At 58.8% G+C, this 21,612-nt stretch overlaps 1 protein-coding gene across 1 annotated transcript in view; it reads right to left on the bottom strand.

Moving 5' to 3' along the window:
• Positions 1–21,375, bottom strand: part of TTBK1 (tau tubulin kinase 1) — a 34,667-nt gene extending 13,292 nt beyond the window's left edge. Inside the window, exons 1-12 of the mRNA XM_034990681.1 lie at positions 21,268–21,375; positions 16,238–16,385; positions 15,921–15,994; positions 15,608–15,748; positions 14,480–14,584; positions 13,999–14,064; positions 13,425–13,517; positions 13,214–13,339; positions 11,755–11,909; positions 10,579–10,810; positions 10,148–10,326; positions 6,963–7,524 (exon numbers count right to left, since the gene is read on the bottom strand). Of these exons, the coding sequence (XP_034846572.1) occupies positions 6,963–7,524; positions 10,148–10,326; positions 10,579–10,810; positions 11,755–11,909; positions 13,214–13,339; positions 13,425–13,517; positions 13,999–14,064; positions 14,480–14,584; positions 15,608–15,748; positions 15,921–15,994; positions 16,238–16,385; positions 21,268–21,375 (1,989 nt within the window). The remainder of the gene's footprint in view (positions 1–6,962; positions 7,525–10,147; positions 10,327–10,578; positions 10,811–11,754; positions 11,910–13,213; positions 13,340–13,424; positions 13,518–13,998; positions 14,065–14,479; positions 14,585–15,607; positions 15,749–15,920; positions 15,995–16,237; positions 16,386–21,267) is intronic.
• Positions 21,376–21,612: the final 237 nt, after the last annotated feature.

Raw genomic sequence — 21,612 nt, 5'->3', positions numbered from 1 at the left:
AGAAATATGTATTTAATGCTAAAACAAGGCTGAAGCTAGTGCCGTCATCTTTGATAAGTCACAAGGCACTTTGGGATCTTAGAGTACCTCAGGGCTCTGGTCATTGAGTGGGAGCCGTGCTCAGGTAGTGGAACCCTCTGGAAGGGAATGCCGGATAACCGAGTGCTTGGTTTCATCTAACCCCAGATAGCATGGGCCCTGCCCCCACCCCGCGGCTGCTGACTTTTGGAGCTGCTGGTGGACAGACTCCCCTTCACTTCATCCCCTGCCACTCGCTGGGGAGGATGGGAAGAGGGCCAGAGGGGAGGGGGGAGACAAGGGGGGCAGTGCCGGAATGCAGTAGGCGGGAGTGGGGCTACTGTTCTTCCCACCCCCTAACCTTTGTGCTTTGTGTTTTCTGTCCTTTCTTATCAAAGTGTCTACCCTGACCCCTCCTCTACCCTCTGCCAGGGCAGGATGCAGAGCCACCCAGAACAGACTGGAGGCAACAGAGGCTTGACCTTGGGGATGCTCAAAAGTGAGCAGCTAGGATGAGGTGGGAGTGGGGCACAAGTATTAGGGTACGAATCTGGCTTTCATTCCTAGATAAGGAAGGTGCTCTTGGCCCAGACATTCTCCAAAAAGAACAGATTTTGAAGAAAAGAATGTAGTGAGTGTAGGCATAGCTCAGGTGAGTGAGCTATACACAGTGCCAGCCATCCATGAGGACATTTCAGCCGAATAGCACTGCCCACCCACTTATGACCTCCCCAAGCTGGGGCAAGGACCCTGAGGCCTCTACTCCAACCAGAGATAGCTGGGGAGTTGAAGGGAGTTGAGTTGGGAAGGAAGAAGGGTCAAAGGGAAAAGGCAGTAGAGAGAGGAGCCAAGATGAGAGTAGGTACATAGGAAACTACCAAGGACTGCACAAATATTTTTCTGACTCCCTGACACACACAAGTACGCCCTCACACACACCCACACACATAGGACTGCAACACTGCAAATTCAGTGCTGTCATTCACACTGGGGTCAATGTAAATTGTCCTCCCCGGAATTGTGCAGTGCACAGCCTGAGCATCTATCCATGGCAGCCCTGCCACATGCACAAATGTTCATATATAAGCATACTCATACTCACAAGCGTACATGCATGCACACAAGCATATACACAGATACAGTCTCACTGCAATAAATATTTTGCAAGCCTTCAGGTCTCATCCCTTCTTTCCCTTTCTGTATAGGCACCACCCTTCCTGGCACCCTCTTCACCACTACTCCACTGCCCAGGGAAATGGAGGTGCTGGCTGACAGGAGCAGGAATGAGGAGAGGGAACCTTGGAGGTCCCTGCAGTGACAGGTTGGGGGCTGAGAAATAAGCAGAAAGGACATTGCGATCTGGCATCCTGACCCCTCACCCATCTCCATATCCCCGGCCGATCTGCCTACCCTGTTCTCTGTCTTCACCATGGCCCCTGGGGGCCAACTGGCTTGGCTGAGCACCTACAGGAAGGAGTCACCCTCTAAGAGGGGCCCTGGTGGGGCTGCTGCTGTCTGGGATTTGTCCTGAGCTCACAGGTGCTACCTCATCCTTAATAACCTACCCTCTCTGCTACAGCTTCTAGACTGGGTTCCCTCACCCCTAGGCTCCAGCTTCCTCTGAGGGGCAAATGCCAGGCCCCGTTCATCCATCCTCAGTTCCTAAGGAGCTGGGCCAGGCCACCAGACCCAGCAGGGGGTGATGGCATATATGCCTTGGGTGAAGGGCAGCCTAGTAGACTGAGCTCCAGGCCTCCTGGGTCAGACGTGGGAGGCGGGAGCTCTGTCCTCTGTGACAGTGGCCTGCGGTAGGCTCACTGGGTCACAGGACTGCTCCCGCCCCGCCCCCCACATCACTGAGTATGGAGGCACTCCCTACCAAACCCCAAACCTGGCTGACCAGGCCCACATCTCGGACACAGGGGCACATGCCTCGCCCCATGCAGATAGACAGACACACCCCAGGAGGGTCTCCGTCTTCTGCCACCCATCCTCAGGGGTGAACCAGGCCCCGCCATGCCAAGAAATCACAGATTAAACAGAATCAACTCCATGCCAGACTGACTCTGACCCAGCATGCCTTGTCTCCCTGACACCTTGCTTTCCACTGGACTCTGGACCCACGGTGGCTCCAGCCGGGAGTCTCTGTCCTGTCCCTGAAGCGGCACCGACAGCCCCACCCATCCCCCTGCACCATTTGGCTGGCACCAAGCAAAGGGAGACGTGGGGGTGGGGATGGGCATTACAGTACCTTGGGCCAACGTTATAGGGGGCTGTATTGCATGATGGGGTGGGATGGGGTGTGTGAGTGTGTGATTATTGCGTCCTGGGAAGGAACCATGGTCCCTGCCTGCTCCCCACCCCCCCCACCTGCCCCCTCCAGGAGGGGGGGGAGCCCAGCCTAGGTCTTGTGGGTGAAGCGGGCCCACACCTGCTGCAGCTGGGACCGCGAGATGCGGAGCACCGAGGGCACGAGTCTGTGGTTGCCGGCGGCGAGGGGCGCGTGGCGCCGGTGGGGCGCCCGCACGGGGCTGCTCTCCGCCGAGCGGCTGCGCTGAATGAGGGAACCGGAGGAGCCGCCGCCGCCAGGGTGAGGGTAATGCTCGGTCTCCAGCGTGGAGGAGGAGAACACGGAGGACGCCAGTCGTCGCAGAGGGCTGTACCGCGGGAGGGAGTGCCCCGAGAGTCTGTCCTCCTCCAACTGAAAGAGACCAAGAGAGTGGAGGGAAAAGAGGCGTCAGGCACAGACTCGACAGCTCCGTCTCGGGGGCCACCCACCGCTCACAGCCCCTGCGGCGCTGGCGTCCCGGGCAGGGGGGCAGGGTCCGGCAGGTGGAGGGGTGAGCGCCGCCCCGTCCTGCCTCAGAACCCAGGCTCCGGCCGCCAGCTCCCTTCCCAGTCCTCCTCCTGTCTGGCACTCCTCACACCATGGTCTCCTTGCGGAGACCTTGGTCGCTCACCTCCCTGGGCAGCCTTCCTGCCTGAGCCCTTCCCAGCTCAGAGTTCCCTCTGGGCTGAGGAATCCTCCCCCGCGGGAAGGCCCTTCTGCAACTGCTACCTGCCATCTGCCTCCCCAGCTGTTCTCCCGACTCCTCGTTGGGGGGGGGGGGGGGGGGAGTACATTCCCTGCACACCCTCTGCCCCCATCACAGCGGGGTGGCAAGTGCTCCGCAGAAGGGTAGGACTCTGGAGTCCAACTACTCATGTTTGCATCCCAACTCCACCGCTTACTACCCGGGTGACCTCAAGCAAGTCACTTCTCATGCCTCAGCTTCCTCACCTGTAAAATGGGGGCAGCAGCGTTTCCCAGCTCCTAGGGTTGTTATAAGGATTAGATGTTATGATAGGCACAGCACTTAGGACTGCCATGGAGTAAATGCTCTGTCATGTGAGCTGTCTGATTATCCTTTAAGTCACTCTTGAGAGTGAGGAGAGGGATAGAGGAGTGGGAGGGGGAGGGGCAGACTGAAACCATTTCTCCAAAGTGACTTCTTCCTTGTCCTCTCCCAGCCCAGCCACAAGGCAGCCGCTGGGAGGGGCTTGGCCGCATCAGAGACATCAGGAAGAATCCCGTCTGTGCCCTCCTGCCCTCGTACCCTCAGAGGGAAAAGGGAAAGTGGGCCTGTGTGTTCCAGGCCTGTGGGGATGGAAATGGTGCCCTCTGTCCAAGAAACAGGCGAACCAACAGCCGCCCACAGCTCCTCCCACGACACATGTGCGTGGCTTGAGTTTTAACACCCCAGCCAGAGTTTGGTCAGCTTCTGGGGGGACTTAATCCCAGCACGCTCCTGCCCCTTCACTTGCCTCCCATGCCCAGCTGAAGTACCACCTTTGCGAGACCACCCAGCTTCACAGGCAGCCTCCCTATTCTAGCAAAGAAGGGTTCTCTGTTATCTACCTTACGGCCCTTGACGATAAACATCCATGTCCACGCCTTGGCATCCCCACCCCACCTCTATGAGCTCCAAAAGGGCAGCACTGCGAAGCCTTGTTCATCTTTGTGCCCCTGCCCCCAGCACACTGCCTGGCACGTGGCAGAGAAATGTTCTAGTGGCTGCCAAGCAAATGTCCACGGACTCGGAGAATGCTGACCTGCTGAGTTACCAGCCAGAGACAACCAGCAAAGGATGGCAAACATCCCTCCCCCAAATCACGCCTTCTGTCGGCTGCCTTCCCCTCTGCCTTAGCTCTCCAGCCACTTCCAATTTGCACCTTCAGTTCCTTGGGGAAGAAAGTGAGGTGTGTGTAAAGAAAAAGTTTAAAGTATCACGGCATTCACACCAAAGAACAATAGATGCTCTAAAATTGTGCCTGGTTCCACATTATCCTTGTCCCTGCTCCCCATGGGGGTGGGGGGGTGCAGATGACAGCGTTTCGAGGGCTCATATCTTTAAGGATCACGGTTATGAGGAAGTTCACACATCAGGCGCTGAGCAGAGCAAGCGAGATCTAGGAGGGGATTCCCTGCAGAAAGGTGGCAGGGTGGGGAGTCCGAAAACGGTGATGCCAAGCAGTGGCCAGGTTTGTGAGCCCCCACATCGGCCCTGATCAGGATTCCCTCCAGACCAAAGAAAGAAGGAACAAATGCACCAGTCCCTTTCTTCATCTTCCTCTGCCCTTGACAAGGAAGGTCTCCGCTGCATCTGTACTGTGCTATAACGAAAAGCTCGGTACTGTCACTCCCCGTGTGCTCACACTCGCACACGCACACACAGGCCGCCGTGCCCACTGCTGTGCCCAAGTCACACCTGCTGACATGGCCCAGCCAGGGGTGCACACACACGTGTGCATGCCCCCCCCCCCCATGCACTGGGGCTCCCTCTGGCCTGTGTTTGCTCCTCTCCTAAACACACAGGCCTCAGGCAGCGCTCACCCAGCTCTACCTCTGGCCCGCTGGCGACCCTGGGCTCAAGGCTTAGCTCCTCCCAACCTCAGTTTCCTTACTTTTTTGGGGCGTGGGGGGGGTTGCCTTATTCAAGTTACTGTGGTAAGGAAGACACACGTGACATGTGGAGGTGCTGAGAGAGTACAGCTCTGGTCGCTATCCCTGGAATTACGGCTCTGATCCTTCGCAGCCCTCCAGCTTTGTCATCCCCATCCCCGCCTCCAAGGTTCTCTGCGCTCCCACAGACCGGCTGCACGCTGCGTAGACACGCCGCTCTGTGCGCACACCCACACCCGTGTGCACTCCTGAGCTACGCGGACACGGAAACGCAAGCACACAACTTCGCTGCTATGTGCTCTGGGGAAACCAAGGCCCACCAACACCTAACACGCCCTCCAGACACATGCAACTCACCACCTGCCCACAGCGCAAGCAGGACCTGAGCCCAAGACTGAGACTGTACAAGACGCCCGTGCCCACTTGCCTGACTCTCTCTCCTTCCCCCCTTGGCTGCAAGTCCCCCCTGTAAGGACATTTCCCAGGACCCGGGAGGAATCTGAAGGTGAGGAAAACCTCCCAGATAGCTCAGCTCCGTCTCTGAGACCCAGCTGGCCTGCAGTCGCCAGCAGGGGACCAGCAGATGGCCCAGGTCCAGAGTCTCGGCCGCCTGACTTGGATTCTGGGCTGTCTCTCTACCCTACACCACCCCTGTCAGTCCCCCTCCTAGACTCTGCACTTGCTGTGGGTGCACATGACCTCTGATGCCTCTGGCACCCGGCATAGGCTAGACGCTCAGCAAGTGTGGAAGGACTAGGCACCGAACAGATGAATGAATGCAGGAAAACATGAGAGAGGAGCGAAACAGATCTTGTTCTCTCTCCAGTGCTGGCCCTGGTGGGAACAAGGACCCCAACCCAGTCATGCCGGCCCAACCCTACCCTGGCTGAGCCTCCAACTCAGGTTGGCTAGGACCTCTCTGGGTGCCATATTTCCAGAGTTCCCACTTTCTGAGCCCCCAGTTTTCCAGAATCCGTGGCACGGCTAGGATGCACACCCCTGAGGATCTCAGCTCAGAGGCCCCTCTTTTCTAGACAAGAGGATGGGGCCTAAACAGCCCTGCCTGGGGCTGCCCTTCTCCCAGGCACCCGTGGGCTCCCAGGCCAGGCCTCCCAATCTGCTCATGCAGCGGATTGATCTGACCTTGGCCCTGAACCAGAGCCACCTGGCACATGCCCCTGACGTGGGGTGATTGAGTGGGACGCGGCACAGCCCCAGAGCCCTCCAGTGTCACCTCCTTGGCTCTCCCCGGCCCATCTGAGGGTCCATGCTCCCTTCAAAACCACTCAGCGATGTCACCACTGTCCACCCAGAACTCTCAGCATCGGCCGAGAACCCCCTGTTCACAGCCCCTCAGGCCTCTTCCCCACACCTCTTGGTTCCGCCCACCCTGCCCCACATCCAGAGCCCCCGGCCTGGTCCAAGCCACCAAGGTGTTCTCCTGCTGGCGCCTGCCGTGGGGCCTTCCTGCTTATAGTTCTGGGCCCTTCCTTCCGTTTTCACCCAGCAGCCAGAGGGATCATTCAAGAGCACCGATGGGATCATGGCACACCCCTGTTTAAAAGCCTTGGGTGGCTCACCGAGCCTTCAGAATCAAACCCTAACCCTTTAGCTTCTCCCCGAGGCCCTCCGGGATAGGGCCGGGGACCTGCCTCGCAGCTTCATCTGCTCTGCAACATGCCATCAGGGCAGCGCTTTCTCACTATCGCCCCCGGGCCTTTGCACACACGGTCCCCTTGGCCCCAGAGGCCTTTCTCCTGCTTTGTCACCTGGCTGACGCTGTTCATCGTGCAAGACTCAACTCAGAACTTGGAGGACGCTTCCTCTGGGAAGCTCCGACCGTCCCCCAAGCATGGTTTTGGACCTTGAAACCTGTCTACCTTCATCACAGCCTGCAACTGTTGGGTGCTAGTCAGCAGCCCCCATGGAGCCCACGGGGAGCACTCCAGGCAAAAACTATGGGCATCCAGGGGTGGGGAGTGGGGTGCAAGCCCAGCCTTACCTGTCTCTGCGGGCCTGTGGGATCCGACTCTCTCCGTCGAGGGCGGGGTCCCGAGTGCAGGGGCGAGTGGGAAGGGCTGCCGGGCGTGGGGGGCTGTGACGTCTCTGACCGGCCTTCGGCCTGGCTCAGCGGGGGTGGTAGGGGCTGGAATGGAGTCTGCCGAGGGTCCTCCTCGGCCAGAGTCTGCATGCCTCGGCCCCGGGGCCTGACGCTAGGCTCTGTCCCCGGCCGCCGCCGCTCCTCGCCCTCCTCAGGCAGTGGCCGCAGCTCCTCAGGCTCCTCGTCCGTGGTGCCCGATGTGCTGGGCTCGGCCCCCGGGGGGAAGTCCTTGAGCTCTGTCTCCTTGTCAATGATGACCCACTCCTTGCTGTCAAAGTCCTCCTCCTCAGCCAGCGGCACGGAGCGGAAGGCGTTGCTGAGGGCCTCCTGTTCCACGGAGGCCGACACGTCCATGCGGCCGCTGGCCTGCCGGTCGGGGTGGCCCGTGTCCACTGAGAGCATCTGGGCCGGCTGCGAGGAGCAGGCCTGGCGCGAGGGGGAGCCGGGCAGATCCATTCGTGACCTGCAAAGCCACCCCGAGTGAGGTTCAGTGCCTGGCCTCTCCAAATCTCTAAGGAACTCAAGCCGGTGGCCAGGTGGGACGTGCCGCCTGGAACCCGCTGACCAGAGCATCTCTGCCACCCGGGGCCAGACCTGGTCACCTCCTGGCTTACCACCCCCTCCCCCCACCTCACTCCCCGTGGAGATCCCATCCATCCATCCATCCATCCATCCATCCATCCATCCATCCATCCATTCATTCACTCAACACACGGATTTGGATGCTTACTGCGTTCCTGGAATACAAACAGGCAGAAAATAAAACCTCGTTCCTGTGCCCAAGGAGCACTCTCTTCTGGACCACCAGGGAAACCTAATCTCCCAAAAGCCAACTCTATGCTCCCGGTCTGGTGCTCACACCCTATCAGAGGCTCCCTCCTGCTGCCGTCAGGGCAAACGCACACACCTGGGCCTTGAGTGCGCAGATGGTTTTTCTAGCTTCTTCTACCACCACCCTCCAGGCCTGCCTGGCTGGTTTCACCACCCCCACAAACTCCAGTGGCTCCCAGCCTTGAGGACAAAGTCCATATTCCTTCATTTGGCACTTAGTTTGGCACTCAAGTGGCCAGGCCAAGGCCCAGCTTCACCATTCTTCTAGCCAGACCCATCTCCGATTCACTAGCTTTTCCCCAAACTGCCCATGTGCTCGTACTTTGGTGCCATTTCACCTGTCACTGTCCACACACCCTTTGCTGTCCCACCTGGCATGGATGTCACCACCTGCGGGGAGCCTTTCCATCCTGCTGGGGGGTGGGAGTGCTAGCTTGCCCTCCCAGCCGTCCCAGGCAGGGACTGGGCCCCACCTGACTGTTCACGCTGGGTCAGTGATCCTACCTTGGGACATCTCTTCCACTGTTACCTTCCCCCTTCTCAACCTGGGAGGGGGCTGGGTACCAGCGCAGAGGTAAAGGTTTTGCTGGTTGTAGGAAGGGCACCCCCCACTGAGAACCGTGGAGGCTTAGCTCCCTCGGGTTGGGCACACCCTCACGCTCGGGGCTGTGGGCAAGGGGCTGACTTTTATTCTCCCCAGGCCTCGAGCCTGTGAGAGAAAAGGGTGCAGCTCAGAGCCACTATGGGGCTTTCTCAACATCCTCCCGCCCTGGTCTGTGGGACTTACCTCCTCCCTCTCCACAAGATTTTTACTGACTTAATAAGGCTTAAAATACATACATCCCTGAGGGAGGCCATCCAGGGTCTCCCATGTAAATGGCTGTTGAGGCTTCCTTTCCTGAGTGCATGGTTTGTTTTGGTGGACAGAAAAGAGAGAGGGCGCCAAAGGAGGAGAGGGGCTGAAGGTCGGGAAAGGGGGTGAAGGAAGGGGGGGGGAGATGGGCAATCCAATCCCATCTGCTTCATACCTTTTCCTGCTCCTAAGAGCCCCAGAACCCACACAAACCCTCTGCCCTGCCCTACAAGATCCTGACCCTTCCCTTCCAGAAAATCTCTCCTCAGCTGTCTCCTCTTCCCATTAGCCCCGAAACAAGGGCTCACTCCGAGTCAAGCCCGTCTGCTCTCCAGGACTGTCTGTTTGGGGCATCCCCACCTCTCTTCGCTACTGATACCCCTTCCACACTACTGTTCCTCGGCTCTCCTCTCCTCAACCCTCTGGGCTGCTGTGGATGCAAGCGTGGTCTTCAGTCCCAGGGAGGCCGACCTGCGTGACTGTGAGGGCTGTCGGCAACCTGGGCACAGGGCCCGTGTCCCTCTGTCCTGGGGTTGCCTCGGGGACTGGCATAGGCCTCTCCTGTCTTGAGCGTTGCCACATTCCAAAGACGCTGCGTCCCATCCCAGAGGCAGGGCGCAGTTTGGGGCAGAATCCGGAGGAGGGGCCATGGGTAGGGTGGGGATGAGGAGTCACACTGCGTGGTTGGGAAGAAGCACCCCATCCACCTGAGCTGGGCCTTGAGAAAAGGCCCCTTTCCTGGTGCAGAGAAGACTGCAGCCCTGCTGTGTGGTGAAGCCCCACCCAGAGCCACTTGAGGGTGGGGACGTCTCTTAGAGGCCTCAGGTGGGGGGTTCTGACTCTGGTCCCTGATGGCCATGGGCCACCCTCACATCCCCCCATCCTGAAGGCTCATTTTGGCTCTAAACTCTCCGTCCCACCAGTCAGGTCCCCCCCATGATATTCAGATCTCTGAGGCCCTGACCCCCAAATCTTGATCCGCCTCCTTTTGTTGCTGAGCGCTCCCTGGGCTCTCCTCCCAGGCCCCTCCCCCAAAGCTGATGGGAGCTTAGTCAGCTGCTCTGAGGCATCTGTAATTAGTTTCTAGGGAGAGGTTCTGGAAGCACACCCACCTACCGGCTCACCCCTCGCCTCCTCCTGGGCCTGGGGACCCGGCCTACCCTTCCTACAGCCCACCTCCACCCCACATCCCTTCGTGGCATGAGCTAGGACCTCTGGGCCCCCCACCCCTCTCCAGGCCCTGTCACTGACTAACCAAGTCCGACCCCAGGCCCAAGGGTAGCCCCTCAACACTCCCAGGGCCCCGCCCACTTCCACCTTGCATCTGATCTCTCCTGCAGAGAAGCCGCGTGAAGGCTGAAGGGACCAGGGGTCCTTGGCCGGCCCCCGGCCCCAGACCTACCTCCTCTCGTGCAGTTCCACCCGTCCATCCGCTGTGGAAAGCCTCTCAGACTCAGGGCTGTTGACCCTCCGGTAGCGAAGAGAACGCACTGGGGTTGTCGGTGAGTCTGGAGGGGCCCGCACCGGGGAGCTAGGGACCCCCACACCTCGGCTCTGCTCCTCTTCCACCACACAAGGGGTCTGCAGGAGAGGGGAGTCCCATGAACGGGGGCCAACAGGGTGGCTGTGGGTCAAGTGCTTTTCCCAGGGTGAAGGAGATAGAGGGAGGTCGGCGCTGGTGATCCTGACATGGGGCGAGGCCTCGGAGGCAGGGCCAGCGGGCGTGTGGCCGGGGAGAGGGCACACAGGAGGAGAGGGAAGGGGGCCGTGGGCTGGGAACCAGGGTGGGAGCGGGGGAAGGCCACCCACGTCCTTCTCTCTGGCTGCAGTTACTTTGCCGATGTTGATCCGGAGTTTGTTCCGGTTGACATCCGTCTCCTCCCAGACTTCAGCCTCAGGACCCCCAGGGTGGGGGGCCAGGTGGGGGCTGGGACCCAGCCCCTCAGGGGGCCGCCCAGGCAAGATTGGGGGTGCGTTCTCCTGGTCACTCAGGTGCTCGCCCTGCAGCACGTCCTCGGTGTTCTCCCGGAGCAGGTCCCCGGGCACTGGCGTCACGTTGACCACCCTGGAGAGGCCGGGAGGGGCCGTGGGCAAGGCTGGCAGGGGTGCTCTCTCCTCCCAGCACAGGCCCTGCGGATCACTGCCACCCCTGGGGAGCGGGCACAGGGGAGGCCTCGGCAGGGGTCGGGGAGTCCCTGGGCCCATCACCATCCCCGGCTTACCAAGCCGGCAAGCGGGCCGTCCTCAGGCCGGCACAGGGCGGCAAGGACATGTGGCTGCCCAGCATGGGGGCCACGTCACCCTATCAGTTTAGGAGACCCATTACCTTCCCGGCCCTGCCAGATTTCCATTGCAGTTCACTGGCTGGCCTCCTTTAGACCAGGAATGGGTCTAAAGAGAAGAATCACTTAGGAGCTCCTTGAGTGGTATCTTTGCCAAACGGGGGCACCACGATGTGCCATCAGGCCCTGAGGAGTCTCTTTCCTGGCGCCCCTGCCCATGTCTCTCCCTGGCTCCTCCCCGGGGCAGGGTGCGGTGCCCCTCCTCACTCTGGCCCCTCCCTGGGTGCCTCTGTCTTTGTGCTGGTCACCCGGTTCTGATATCGCGGACACGTCCGTGACAAACACCCCAGACCCGAGATTACTCTGAGGGCAGGGGCTGCAAGTTTTTTCTCTGAGCCCCAAAGGCCCTGGACACAGGCTCAAGACATGTTCGCTAAAGGAATGTGCGTGAGCAACAGAAACAAACTGTGGGGCTCGGGTAATTTCACTCGGAGTTCCCCACTCCCCAGGAAGGTCAAAAACTCCAAATGAGGACGCCCACTCTGTCCCCACGTTGAAGGTGGAGATGTGGCAGAACTGCTTGGGGTTCGAGAACCCCACTGTTGAGCACCAAGAATAGGAAAGACAGCCAGGTGTGTCCAGGTAGGAAGAGGAGGAGAGGGCTTTCTGGGTGGCAGTTGTGGGTCACCTGGCCCCCCACTGGCCCATCGTCCCTCCCGAGACTCACCCAAACATGGCTGCCGTCTGCCGGGTGTTCTGCTGGGGTGGAGTGGAGGTGCTCGTGGACAGGAGGGCATCAGTGCCCGCCTTCTCCCAGTCAAAGGCCTCATTCTCAGCGATGCCCCGCTCCTTCATGCTGTTCTCAAACACCGACATGATCAACTGCAGGGGTGGGGGTGGCGGGAGGACACAGAGGTGACCCTGGGGCTAGCCAGGAGGAGGGGGCAGTTGCCAGGATTGCAGGGGGAAGAGAGGGACCTTCCAGGACAAGGATGGGCCGAGAGGGGGCACTGGAAGGAGAAGGGCACATTGATTTTAAATGAAAACATGCACATGATATGTAAATCAGCATGCAAATTACCGTCTTGGTTTGAGCCCCACTGGCTGGGCACCAGCCCTCTGAGATCTGTCCCCTGCTTACCCCCCAGCCTGCTCTGCCATCCCCACCATCTCGGGAAGCCTCAGCAGCCAGGGAGCTCCGGTAGTTTCCCAAAGCCACCACGTGGGGTCACGCTCCGCACAGGCAGCTGCTTCCAGCGGCACCGCCTAACCCACCAGTCCTCTCCTCTGCGAAGCCTTCCCGGATTCCCCCACCCCACGCACTCCCCGATCTGCCGCTCTGCGTTCCTAGCAGCCAGCACACTGTGTGCTTGCTTGCTTGCAGCTGTCTGGTCTGGGGAACACCAGGAGGAGAACTGGGGGGCAGGGCCTTCTATTGCCCAAGCGAGGCATCTCTGCCAACCATCAGGGCTCTAGGCTCAGGACATGGTGGGCACCTGTAGACCATCGGAGGCCCCCAGACCATTCCACTTCTGACTTAGCTCTCTCCAGAATGCAGGGCAGGGTCTCTCTGCTGGCAGGACCCGCTTTACTGACGCTCCCTGCGTGCCTGTTGCTGTGCTCCCTGGGGTGTGTAGACTTGTGCCTGGCACATAGTGGGTCCTGGGCAGAACACTGCTGGTGTATCCCCCACTCCTGTCAGGGTCTAAGTGAGTCCCCTACGTGTGTGATGGTGGCACCTTGGAAAAAGCACTGGACTTGGGAGTCAGAAGATGTGCCTGAGCCCAGCCCTGCTCCCAGCCCTGCTGTCAGGCCTTAGTTTCCTCATCTGTGAAATGGGGACAATGCAGAGTTCTGGTGTAAAGTACTTGAAAGCACTTGGCTTCATTAATTGTTAAGTGTTAGAATAATCACATAAGGAACACACATTCTCACCAAAGGCTTGTTTTGAATTTTAAATGAGTTAATGCATGAAAAGCACCGAGAAGAGGGTAAGCTGTTGGTAACTCTTAGCCATGAATACCGTTTACAAGAGCACAAAACAGCGTCATGCAGTTGGAAGACTGGGGGAGATGCAGAGGGCTCAGCCGACAGGGGCGCGGGCTCTCAGCAGTATGGGTGCTGCTGGGGATGGTCACCCCCACAGAGATGTCCAGGGGTGCGGGGGCCAGGTGGCAGGCTCCCACCTGGTAATCGGGCTTGGTGAAGTAGTCGAGGCTGGCGATGTGGTCCAGGAAGAGGTGGAACTCAGAAGGCATGTGCTTCAGCAGCATCCGGTGCTCATACTTTTCCTTGATCATCCCTACCTGCTCCTGGAGGCAAGAGGGCACGGGGTGATGGGGCCCCCGTGCCCCCACGCCCCCTCCACCTCCTCAGACCTAGCTGCACGGGGCTCACCTTATCCTTGATCTTCCTCCAGGGCAGCTGGCCCACTGCAAACTCCACCAGCATGTAGAAGAGCGACCACAGGTCATCATGGCGGCCCATCTCCTGAGGGGAGGGGGGTGCGGCGGCGAGGGGAGTCACCCACAGCTCTCAGGTCTTTCCCTGGGACTGGGGGGGCTGACCCTTCTTGAGGGGGATATCTCAGAGAGGCCTGACACCCAAATCCCCGTGGGCGGAGCTGAGGTCTCCCTGAAACCACGGCTCTATCCCTGACCCTCCAAAACGCATAGAATCCCAGTGTCAAAACTTCTGTCCATGCTTCTGCACCCCACACAGACTAATAGTGTGACCAGAGAGGAGGGAATCCCCCAAAACAAGGACGACGGTGAAGTCATGGGGAGATGGCAACAGAGCCTTCTTCCAGCCACGGTCTCTGGCGTGGCAGCTCCCAGCCCCTGCCCCGTACTTGTCTCCCCACCTCGACGGCTGCCCGCCCTACCCTCTTCCTCAGCTGCACACTCTGCCCCTGCCCCTGGCCCTACTGCCGCCCCCGCTCCTCACACTCAGGCGCGGCTCTGCCACTCACCCGGTTCTTGTGGGCATTGACTGATGCATAACGAACAGTCCCTCGAAACCCGGCCACATTCCGGGGCTGCAAAAGGGAGAACACAGCAGGACCCTCACCCAACGCGCCTGGCTTCGGCCACATCTCCACCCGGCTTCCGGAGCCTAACTCCGCCTACTTTACCCCTGACTCCCTCCCCCTCCCCAAGCCTGCCACACCAGCCCCAGTCCTGCCCCTGCCTCCTGACCCTGATCACTGCCCCTGTGTCCATCCCTAACCCGGGTGGGCAGCCAGGTCACAGGGTGTGGATCACAGGGTGAGGCTATGGCATCTGCCCAGAGCCCCAGGAGCCGGGGGATGGGCTGAGGGTAGACCGGGCTGGGTGCGGTTATGCTGAACCCAGGCCGGGCCTGCTTAGGCAGCTGCAGGAAAACTGATGAAGGGTCCCCAGGTCGGGCAGGCAGCAGGGCGGCCAGGGACCCCTGCGCGTGGCGGTACTCACGGGCCGAACGTCCCCCGTGGTGTTGGTATACTGCCGGGCCAGCCCGAAGTCCAACATGTAGCACTTTCTGTAGGTGGAGGGCAGCCTGCCCATGGCGAAGTTGGACTGCGGAAGACGGGAGCTATGACCTTGGGGCTCCAACCCCACCCGGCCCACCTCAAGGGCCACCTTAAGTGTAAACACCACCGTGGACCGCAGGTTGTCGTATCCCATCTGAGAAGTAGGGGGGATCACCCTCATCTTAGAGATGAGGATACCGAAGGTCAAAGAGCTGATGTGGCTTCTCCAAGACCACACAGCAGGGGATGACCCAGCTGGGGGTTGAACTGAGGTGTGTGTCCAGCCCTCAATCCTTGGGACGCCCCGGTAGGGCCATGTGGCTTAGTGACACTATCCTGCTCTGAGGCAGCAGAAGACCCGTGTTGTTCTTGCTGTGTGACCTTGGGCCATTCAGCCAGTCTTTCTGGACCTCAGTTGTCAGCCCTTATTTAAAATGGAGGTCTTTAGGGCGCCTGGGTGGCTCAGTTGGTTGGGCGACTGCCTTCGGCTCAGGTCAGGATCCTGGAGTCCCGGGATCAGTCCCGCATCAGGCTCCCTGCTCGGCAGGGAGTCTGCTTCTCCCTCTGACCCTCCCCCCCTCATGTACTCTCATTCTCACTCTCTCAAATAAATAAATAAAATCTTAAAATAAAATAAAATAAAATAAAATAAAATAAAATAAAATGGAGGTCTTTACAACACCGGATCCAAGATGCCACACCATCAGCTACTTGGAATTCCTTACCAAGCCCAGCCCCTCCGTCCCTTTCTCTAGAGATTCCTCTGTGTTTCCCCAACCCCTGCACCTTCCGAAGTTCAAGGACTAATCAGGGCAGGGGTGAGGGAGAAGAGAAGAACAGAGGAGAGATGTGGGCCAGGGGCAGGCTGGGGTGTGTGCTCTTGGCAGGCAGGGGAGAGGAGGAGAAGGGGCTTGGGGCCGAGAGCAGGAGGAAGGAGCAGGTAGAAGAGGCTTTTCCTGCCCCAACCACTGCTCTGGAGGAGAAACCATGGGACCCAGAGAGGGAGAGGTGGCGGGGGGAGGGGGGGGGGATGTGCTTTGGAGGAGGGGCCAGGTAGGGCAGCCCTCACCGGCTTGATGTCACGATGCAGGAAGCCCACAGAGTGGATGGCCTCAATGGACTCCAGGATCTGCTTGCCCAGCCGCAGCGTGGTGCTCAGCGTGAAGGTGCCTCGCGGCTGGCTGCGGCGCAGGTCGGCCAGGTTCCGGCCCTGGGGGTGGAGGTGGGGGCTGGCTAGGCTCGGCTGCCCTGCCCCCCTCCCCGCTGCACCACTGTGACACTCTGCCCAGCCTCATCCCCAAAGGTTTGTGCCCACTCCCCACTCCAGCGGTCACAACCCAAGCTTCTGGGGGAGAGTGGAGGGAGGACCCCATGGGACTCACCTGGAGCTGCATCACCACGTAATTAAACTTCTCATTCCGGCCACAGCCAATGAACCTGCACACGTGGCTTTTCCCTGTGGGGCACAGACAGGGGTCTCCCAGCTCCCACTCCTTCTTCCTCACTTCCCAATCCTCAGGTGTCTCCAGTGCACTCTTGATTCCCGGTCCCATGACTCCTCACCCCACCTCCCCCTGCCCCTCTCCCCATCACCACCCTTTAGACTCTGGCCCCATCTCACCATGCCCATCAGCCCTCCCTTGGCCCCAGACTCCAGCTGGCACCTCTCCGCTCCCCTCCTCCTGCCCTTGACCAGCACCTTGAAGCTTTTTGAGCACAGCCACCTCCATCTTGAGGACCTGCTTGGGCTGCTGGGCTGACTCCACCTTGAGGGCCACGTTCTCCCTGGTCAGCAGGTCCATGGCCTCGTAGATCTCACCAAAGCCCCCGCCCCCGATCTTTTTCAGCTACGGAGATGGAAGAAGGGGATAGGAAACACGGGGATCAGGCTCAGCAGCTCCTCATCCCATCCGTTGCCGGCTCATCCCCTTTATTGGTGGCAGTAGGGCTAGCCTTGAAGGGGAGGACCCTGTGTCTGCCTCCCTTGCCCCACCCGCCATTGCCCCTTCCTCCTCTCCTAGTGCTGGAGACAGCTCAGCCCATGGATGTGCGCGCACGCGCGCTCACACACACACACACACACACACACACACACACACACACACACGGCTAGATGTCAGAGTGGGAGGTGGGAGAGGGTATGAGACCTCTGACTCCACATAGACATGGAGAAGAGCCTGTGTAGGGTTCTGAAGAGATCATGGGCCATCGTGAAACTTTTCTTCTCTGGAAGGACAAGAAATATCACCCTTCCCCTACCCTGCAACTAGATGGAACAACCACCATCCAGAAGGAAAACTATTTCCAGAACCTCCCTGCTTCAGGGTGGATCCTCCAGAGAAGCAGGCCCTTCCTCAGGTGGGCAGTCTCCTGACAGGTGTCATTAAAGGGAGAGAGTAATGGGGCGGGCGGGGGAGAGGGGAGTATTTGGGGAGGAGACTCAGCAAAGGAAGGGTATGCATTGTCCATGCCCATTGCTGAAGCTCACGGCACTCCCTAGACCCCTGGTCAGATGCCCCGAACCAGGGTGAGCCTCCTCTGGGGGCAGGGGGCGCGCGGGACCCTGGTGGGAATGCAGGTTCGGAGAGTCCGGCTATTCCCGCCCCCCCCCCAGGGGGCGAGGCAGTACAGACCTGACCCTCTAGGCCCTCCTCCTCCAGCATCCCATGGCAGGCAGTGAGAAAAGGCAGAGGGGAGAACTGAGTTGGAGGAAGGGTCAGCCAGGGGAGATGAGCAAAGCTGAGTGATGGGGAAGGATTAAAATCATTTCAAGTCAGAGGCACCGGGGTTCCTGGAGAGCCAATGTGCTGCTGGCAATGATGAGGGACAAGGGGAAGGTGCTGAGTTCTAAGCTGGGACTCAGTTGGTTAAAAAAAATGTAGAGCTCACCTCACGGGTGGCCTGCCTTCGCTGAACATCTTCCAGAACACTCACTTGCCTCCTGTTGGCCTGTTAACTCACCAGCAGAGCTGGGCTTGCTAGGGATTGGGCGGAGGCTGCTCAGATCAGCCGGCCTGTAAACTGACTCTGAGCGTCATGCATCTCCAAGCCCTCCCCTTAGCATTTATTCAGCACTCAGGTCCCATTAGTAGTTTAATGGTGGCTGAAGCACGGGGATGGAGCGGGGAAGGGGGCAGGGCAGAGCCCAGGACTGGGAGTTCCCAGCGGGTTGCCGTTGAAACCATTCCAAGAAAAGACAGAAGGATAAAGGGAAGATTTAGAAGAGGAGTGGACGTCTGGCTGCATCCCGAAGGCTCTTTTGCCCAGGAAGGAGACAAGGGAAAGAGAAAGGAGGAAGGATGGTGTGAAACCAGAGTCTCTCAGTACTTGAGACAAAAGTTAAGTCAGACTCCTAGAAGAATTTCATTTTTTAAAAAATGTTTTAAAGACTTATTTATTTATTTGACCGAGAAAGAGGGAGAGAGCACAAGTAGGGGGAGCAGGAGAGGGAGAAGCAGGCCCCCCGCTGAGCAGGGAGCCCGCTCCGATCCCAGGACCCTGGGATCATGACCTGAGCTGAAGGCAGACGCTTAACCGCTTAACTGACTGAGCCATGCAGGCGCCCCTCCTGGAAGAATTTCAGAATCAGGAGGGGATAGACACAGACTCAAGGAAAGCAGCGGCATGTCTCCCTCTGGAGAACTTTAAACTCAGGAGAGATTCTAGTATCTTCTAGAATCCGTTATGGTTTGTTGTGTGCGAGCATAGGAGAAAGGGGGGAGGGGGAGGGAACAAGAACCACATCTTGGGTTATGTGCTCCAGGCTCTCAGCCATCATCTGAGCTCATCCCCTATGGTTCCTGACAACACAGGTGCAGAAGGTCATAAAAGTCACCATTTTGCACAGAAGGAAAACTAAGGCGCAGGGAATGAAGTAGTCACAGGTCACACTTACTAGTAAGCAGCAACGCCAGGTTTCATTTAAACCCAGGCGCTTAACTGCCATATCACAGCAACTGGTGACTGCACAGAGCTTAAAGCTGTGAGTGCTGAGATTCAAGCCTGAATCAGCCAGGCCCCCAAATCCTCACCCGAGGTGGTAAGGAGGGCTCGGGGCAGCCAAGACATTTCCCATACCCACTGCCCAATTTCCAAGGGTGGTCAATGGTATGTCTTTGCCCTCTTCACTTCCAAACAGACGCTGTTTCTCCTCCCTTAACCCCCACCTGTTCCACCCCCCCCACCCATTGCCAAACCTCCCTGGGACAGCAAGTTGGGGTGTGCACCCACCCACTCACCTAACACCCCTCCTCCCCAGGCCCTACAGACCCCACTTATCCATCGGGCATAGCAGGCACTGTGGCCCATAATACTTTCAGGGCGCCATAAAAATGTTTCAATATTTTTAATTCAGAAGGAAAACAAATGATCTCTTAGGTTAAAACATTTTAATATATAATGTTAATTCATTCCTCTTTATACCAATGCAGTCATAAAATACAATTTTTAGTACTTTATTATAGAGAAAGGGGTCCATGAAAACAAAAGTGCCCAGGGCCCATGAAAGTCATAATGCAGCCCTGTCCACGCCAGGTAACCAGAATGTTCTCTCAATCTCCTTTTGCCCGACCCTATTCCTCCCCTCCTAATTTTTTTCAGGATGCCCTCCCCTGTCAAAGGAGGGCTACTGGAGGGCTAATATGACACAATAGGACAAGCATTCACTTAGGAGAAGGGAAACCTAGTTTCTTGGCCCAGCTCTGGGTCACCTGGAGTGAGTTTCCTAAATTCTGTGCCTCCACTTTTCCTCCTCTGTCAAATGAAAGAGTTGCTCTAGAACTGGTCACAAAGACTCCTTCGTCTCTGTGCTCCTGATTCTTGGGTGGGCCAATTCTTGGGAAGCAGTACGGCTTAGTGACCGGCCCCCCAGCAGTCAGACAGACCTGGTTCCACCTGGCCATCATGAGAACGTGGCAGGTGAACCAGTCTCTGTACCTGTTTCCACACCTGTGAAAAGGGGGTAATAACATCTATTCCACTGTTTGCTGAGATAATGCATGTAAGACATTTTGCACAGTGTCCGGCAACACTAAGTGCTCAAAACTGAATGCTGTTTTTATTAGCAGTGGTATTGTTTGCTATTCTGATTCTGAGAAGCACTCCTCAAGAAGAGTCAAATGTTCTTATTTGTAAATACTCCACCTAGTGCCACCGCCCCTCCCTTTCTCCAGGCTGGCTCATTTTCTCTTTGGACAGCGTGTTCTTGGTTCCTGAGCTCTGCCTCATGTCTCTGTCCCCCGCCCCTCACGGGGAGTTGGCTGAGGGGAGGCATCTGGCACCCCACCCTTCCTGCTTCTCCAGGAGCCAGGGAGGGAGTGACGGTAAAGAGAGGTCAGCCTGGCAAAGATTGCACACTTGCCCCTTCCCCCAACACCCCCCCACCATGTCTCTCCCTACTCATCTCCCACCACCTCCCTCAAAAAGCAGCAGAAAGTTCTAACCCAAACTCAGTATGGTGTGAACACCATCTTTTTCTCACCTCTTCAGGGCAAAATTCTGCCTCCAATCTGTCAGAAACTAAGCTCTCGTGTCAGGGGACCCAGAGGGGTTTTGGAGGAACACTCCTCATTTTGCCAGACCCTCATTCCTTTGATTACCGCCCTGGCTCCTCTTCCCCCCATTTCTGTCCTGTCACTCTCCCTCTCAGGAAGTCCCCTCCGGGACCTAGATGGCCCCTCCCCTTAGCTCTCTGGCCCTCCGGTGCCACCACCTCTCCCAGTCCCAGAGACATCTCAGACAACGCTACCACCTTTGCCCCTGTCCCTGGGCCTTTAGGGAACCTGCCAGAAGGGTAGTTGTTGCCGTGGAGACCAGCTGGCACCAAGGCCCCACTCTCCCCTTAACCCTGCAGCCCAGGTGAGCTGAGCCCCGCCTCCACCTCCCCCACACCTCCACACAGAGGCTCAGTGTAGGCCTGTGTTGTTCTCCCTCCTCTCCTCCAGGCTCTCCACTCAGCCGTGCAGACCCACAAGCTCACACGCCATCATCCAGCAATCCACCCGACACCATCCTGCCCCCACAATAAGAGGACACCAGAGAGCTCTTAAGCGACGGAAGGAAAAGGGGGGGGGGATGGACAGGGATTGATTTACGATAGGTCCCGCTCCCCAGACACTGCCTTTCCCCCAACCCCTCACATGGTCCCCCTCCCATGCAGGCCCAAACCCCGAGGAGCCTCGGACTACAACTCCCAGCAGGCGGAACAGCCCGAAGTCCTGGGCTGGAGGAGCAAGGCACGCTGGGACATGGAGTCTCGGCGTCTTGCACCTGCCGCAGGAACCAGTGAGGGGAGGAGGGTGGAAGAAGATGGAGTGCGGCTGGGGTGGGAGCGCCCGCAAGGCCTCTTTCCCCGAAGCCAGGCCTTTCTGTCCTCTGCGGAAGCGGAGGGACACGTGCTCGCTCCCTGCCCTTCTCCAAGGTCCGGCAACGAAAGAGCCCCCGCCCCCACCCCGCCCGCCTCCCCCACAGAGCTCTGCAGCCCCTGCTCAGGCTGGGCCCGAGCAACGTGCCCTGGCCGGGAAAGGGGTGAGCCACGGCGCTGGGAGAAAGCGATTGTCCACAAGTGAACGCCGGAACAGTGACGGCAAGCAGAACGCAGATGACCTCGGGGGCACCTCCCTCTTAGGGGAGAGGAGTTGGGGGCAACTGTTTTAACAGGTCTCCGGTCCTCTCCTCCCCTCCCCTCCCCTCCTCTCCCCGCCCCTCCCTTGGCCCCGCCGGGTCACTCACCACCTTCCAGCGGTCCTTGACCACGTAGTTGGCCGGCAGTATGTCGGCCTGCTCCCCTCCCCCACTCATGTTGGTTTCGTCCTTAAGAGCGGCCGCTAGGCACTGCATCCGCCAGCCGGAGGGAGGGGTGTCCGCAGGGCCTGCCCTGGGGGGGCCATCTACCTGGGGGAGTGGGGAGGGGCTGTGAGTGGGGCAGGCCACGCACCCGGGACCGGCTCGCAGATACGGAGGAGGGGAGCGCCATTCTCCTGGCAGGCATCCTTCCCGGGCCCGCTGGGCAGATGCTCCAGGGGTTACTGGGGGAAGCACTGTGTAAACACCCAGGTGGAGGTCAGAAGAGAAGAC

This window comes from Mirounga leonina, unplaced genomic scaffold, assembly GCF_011800145.1.
Source record: "Mirounga leonina isolate KUSES-001 unplaced genomic scaffold, KU_Mleo_1.0 Mir_53, whole genome shotgun sequence".
Classification (NCBI taxonomy): Eukaryota; Metazoa; Chordata; class Mammalia; order Carnivora; family Phocidae; genus Mirounga; species Mirounga leonina.
The sequence above is the reverse complement of the archived record's forward strand: the minus strand, read 5'-3'. Positions and strand labels throughout refer to the sequence as shown.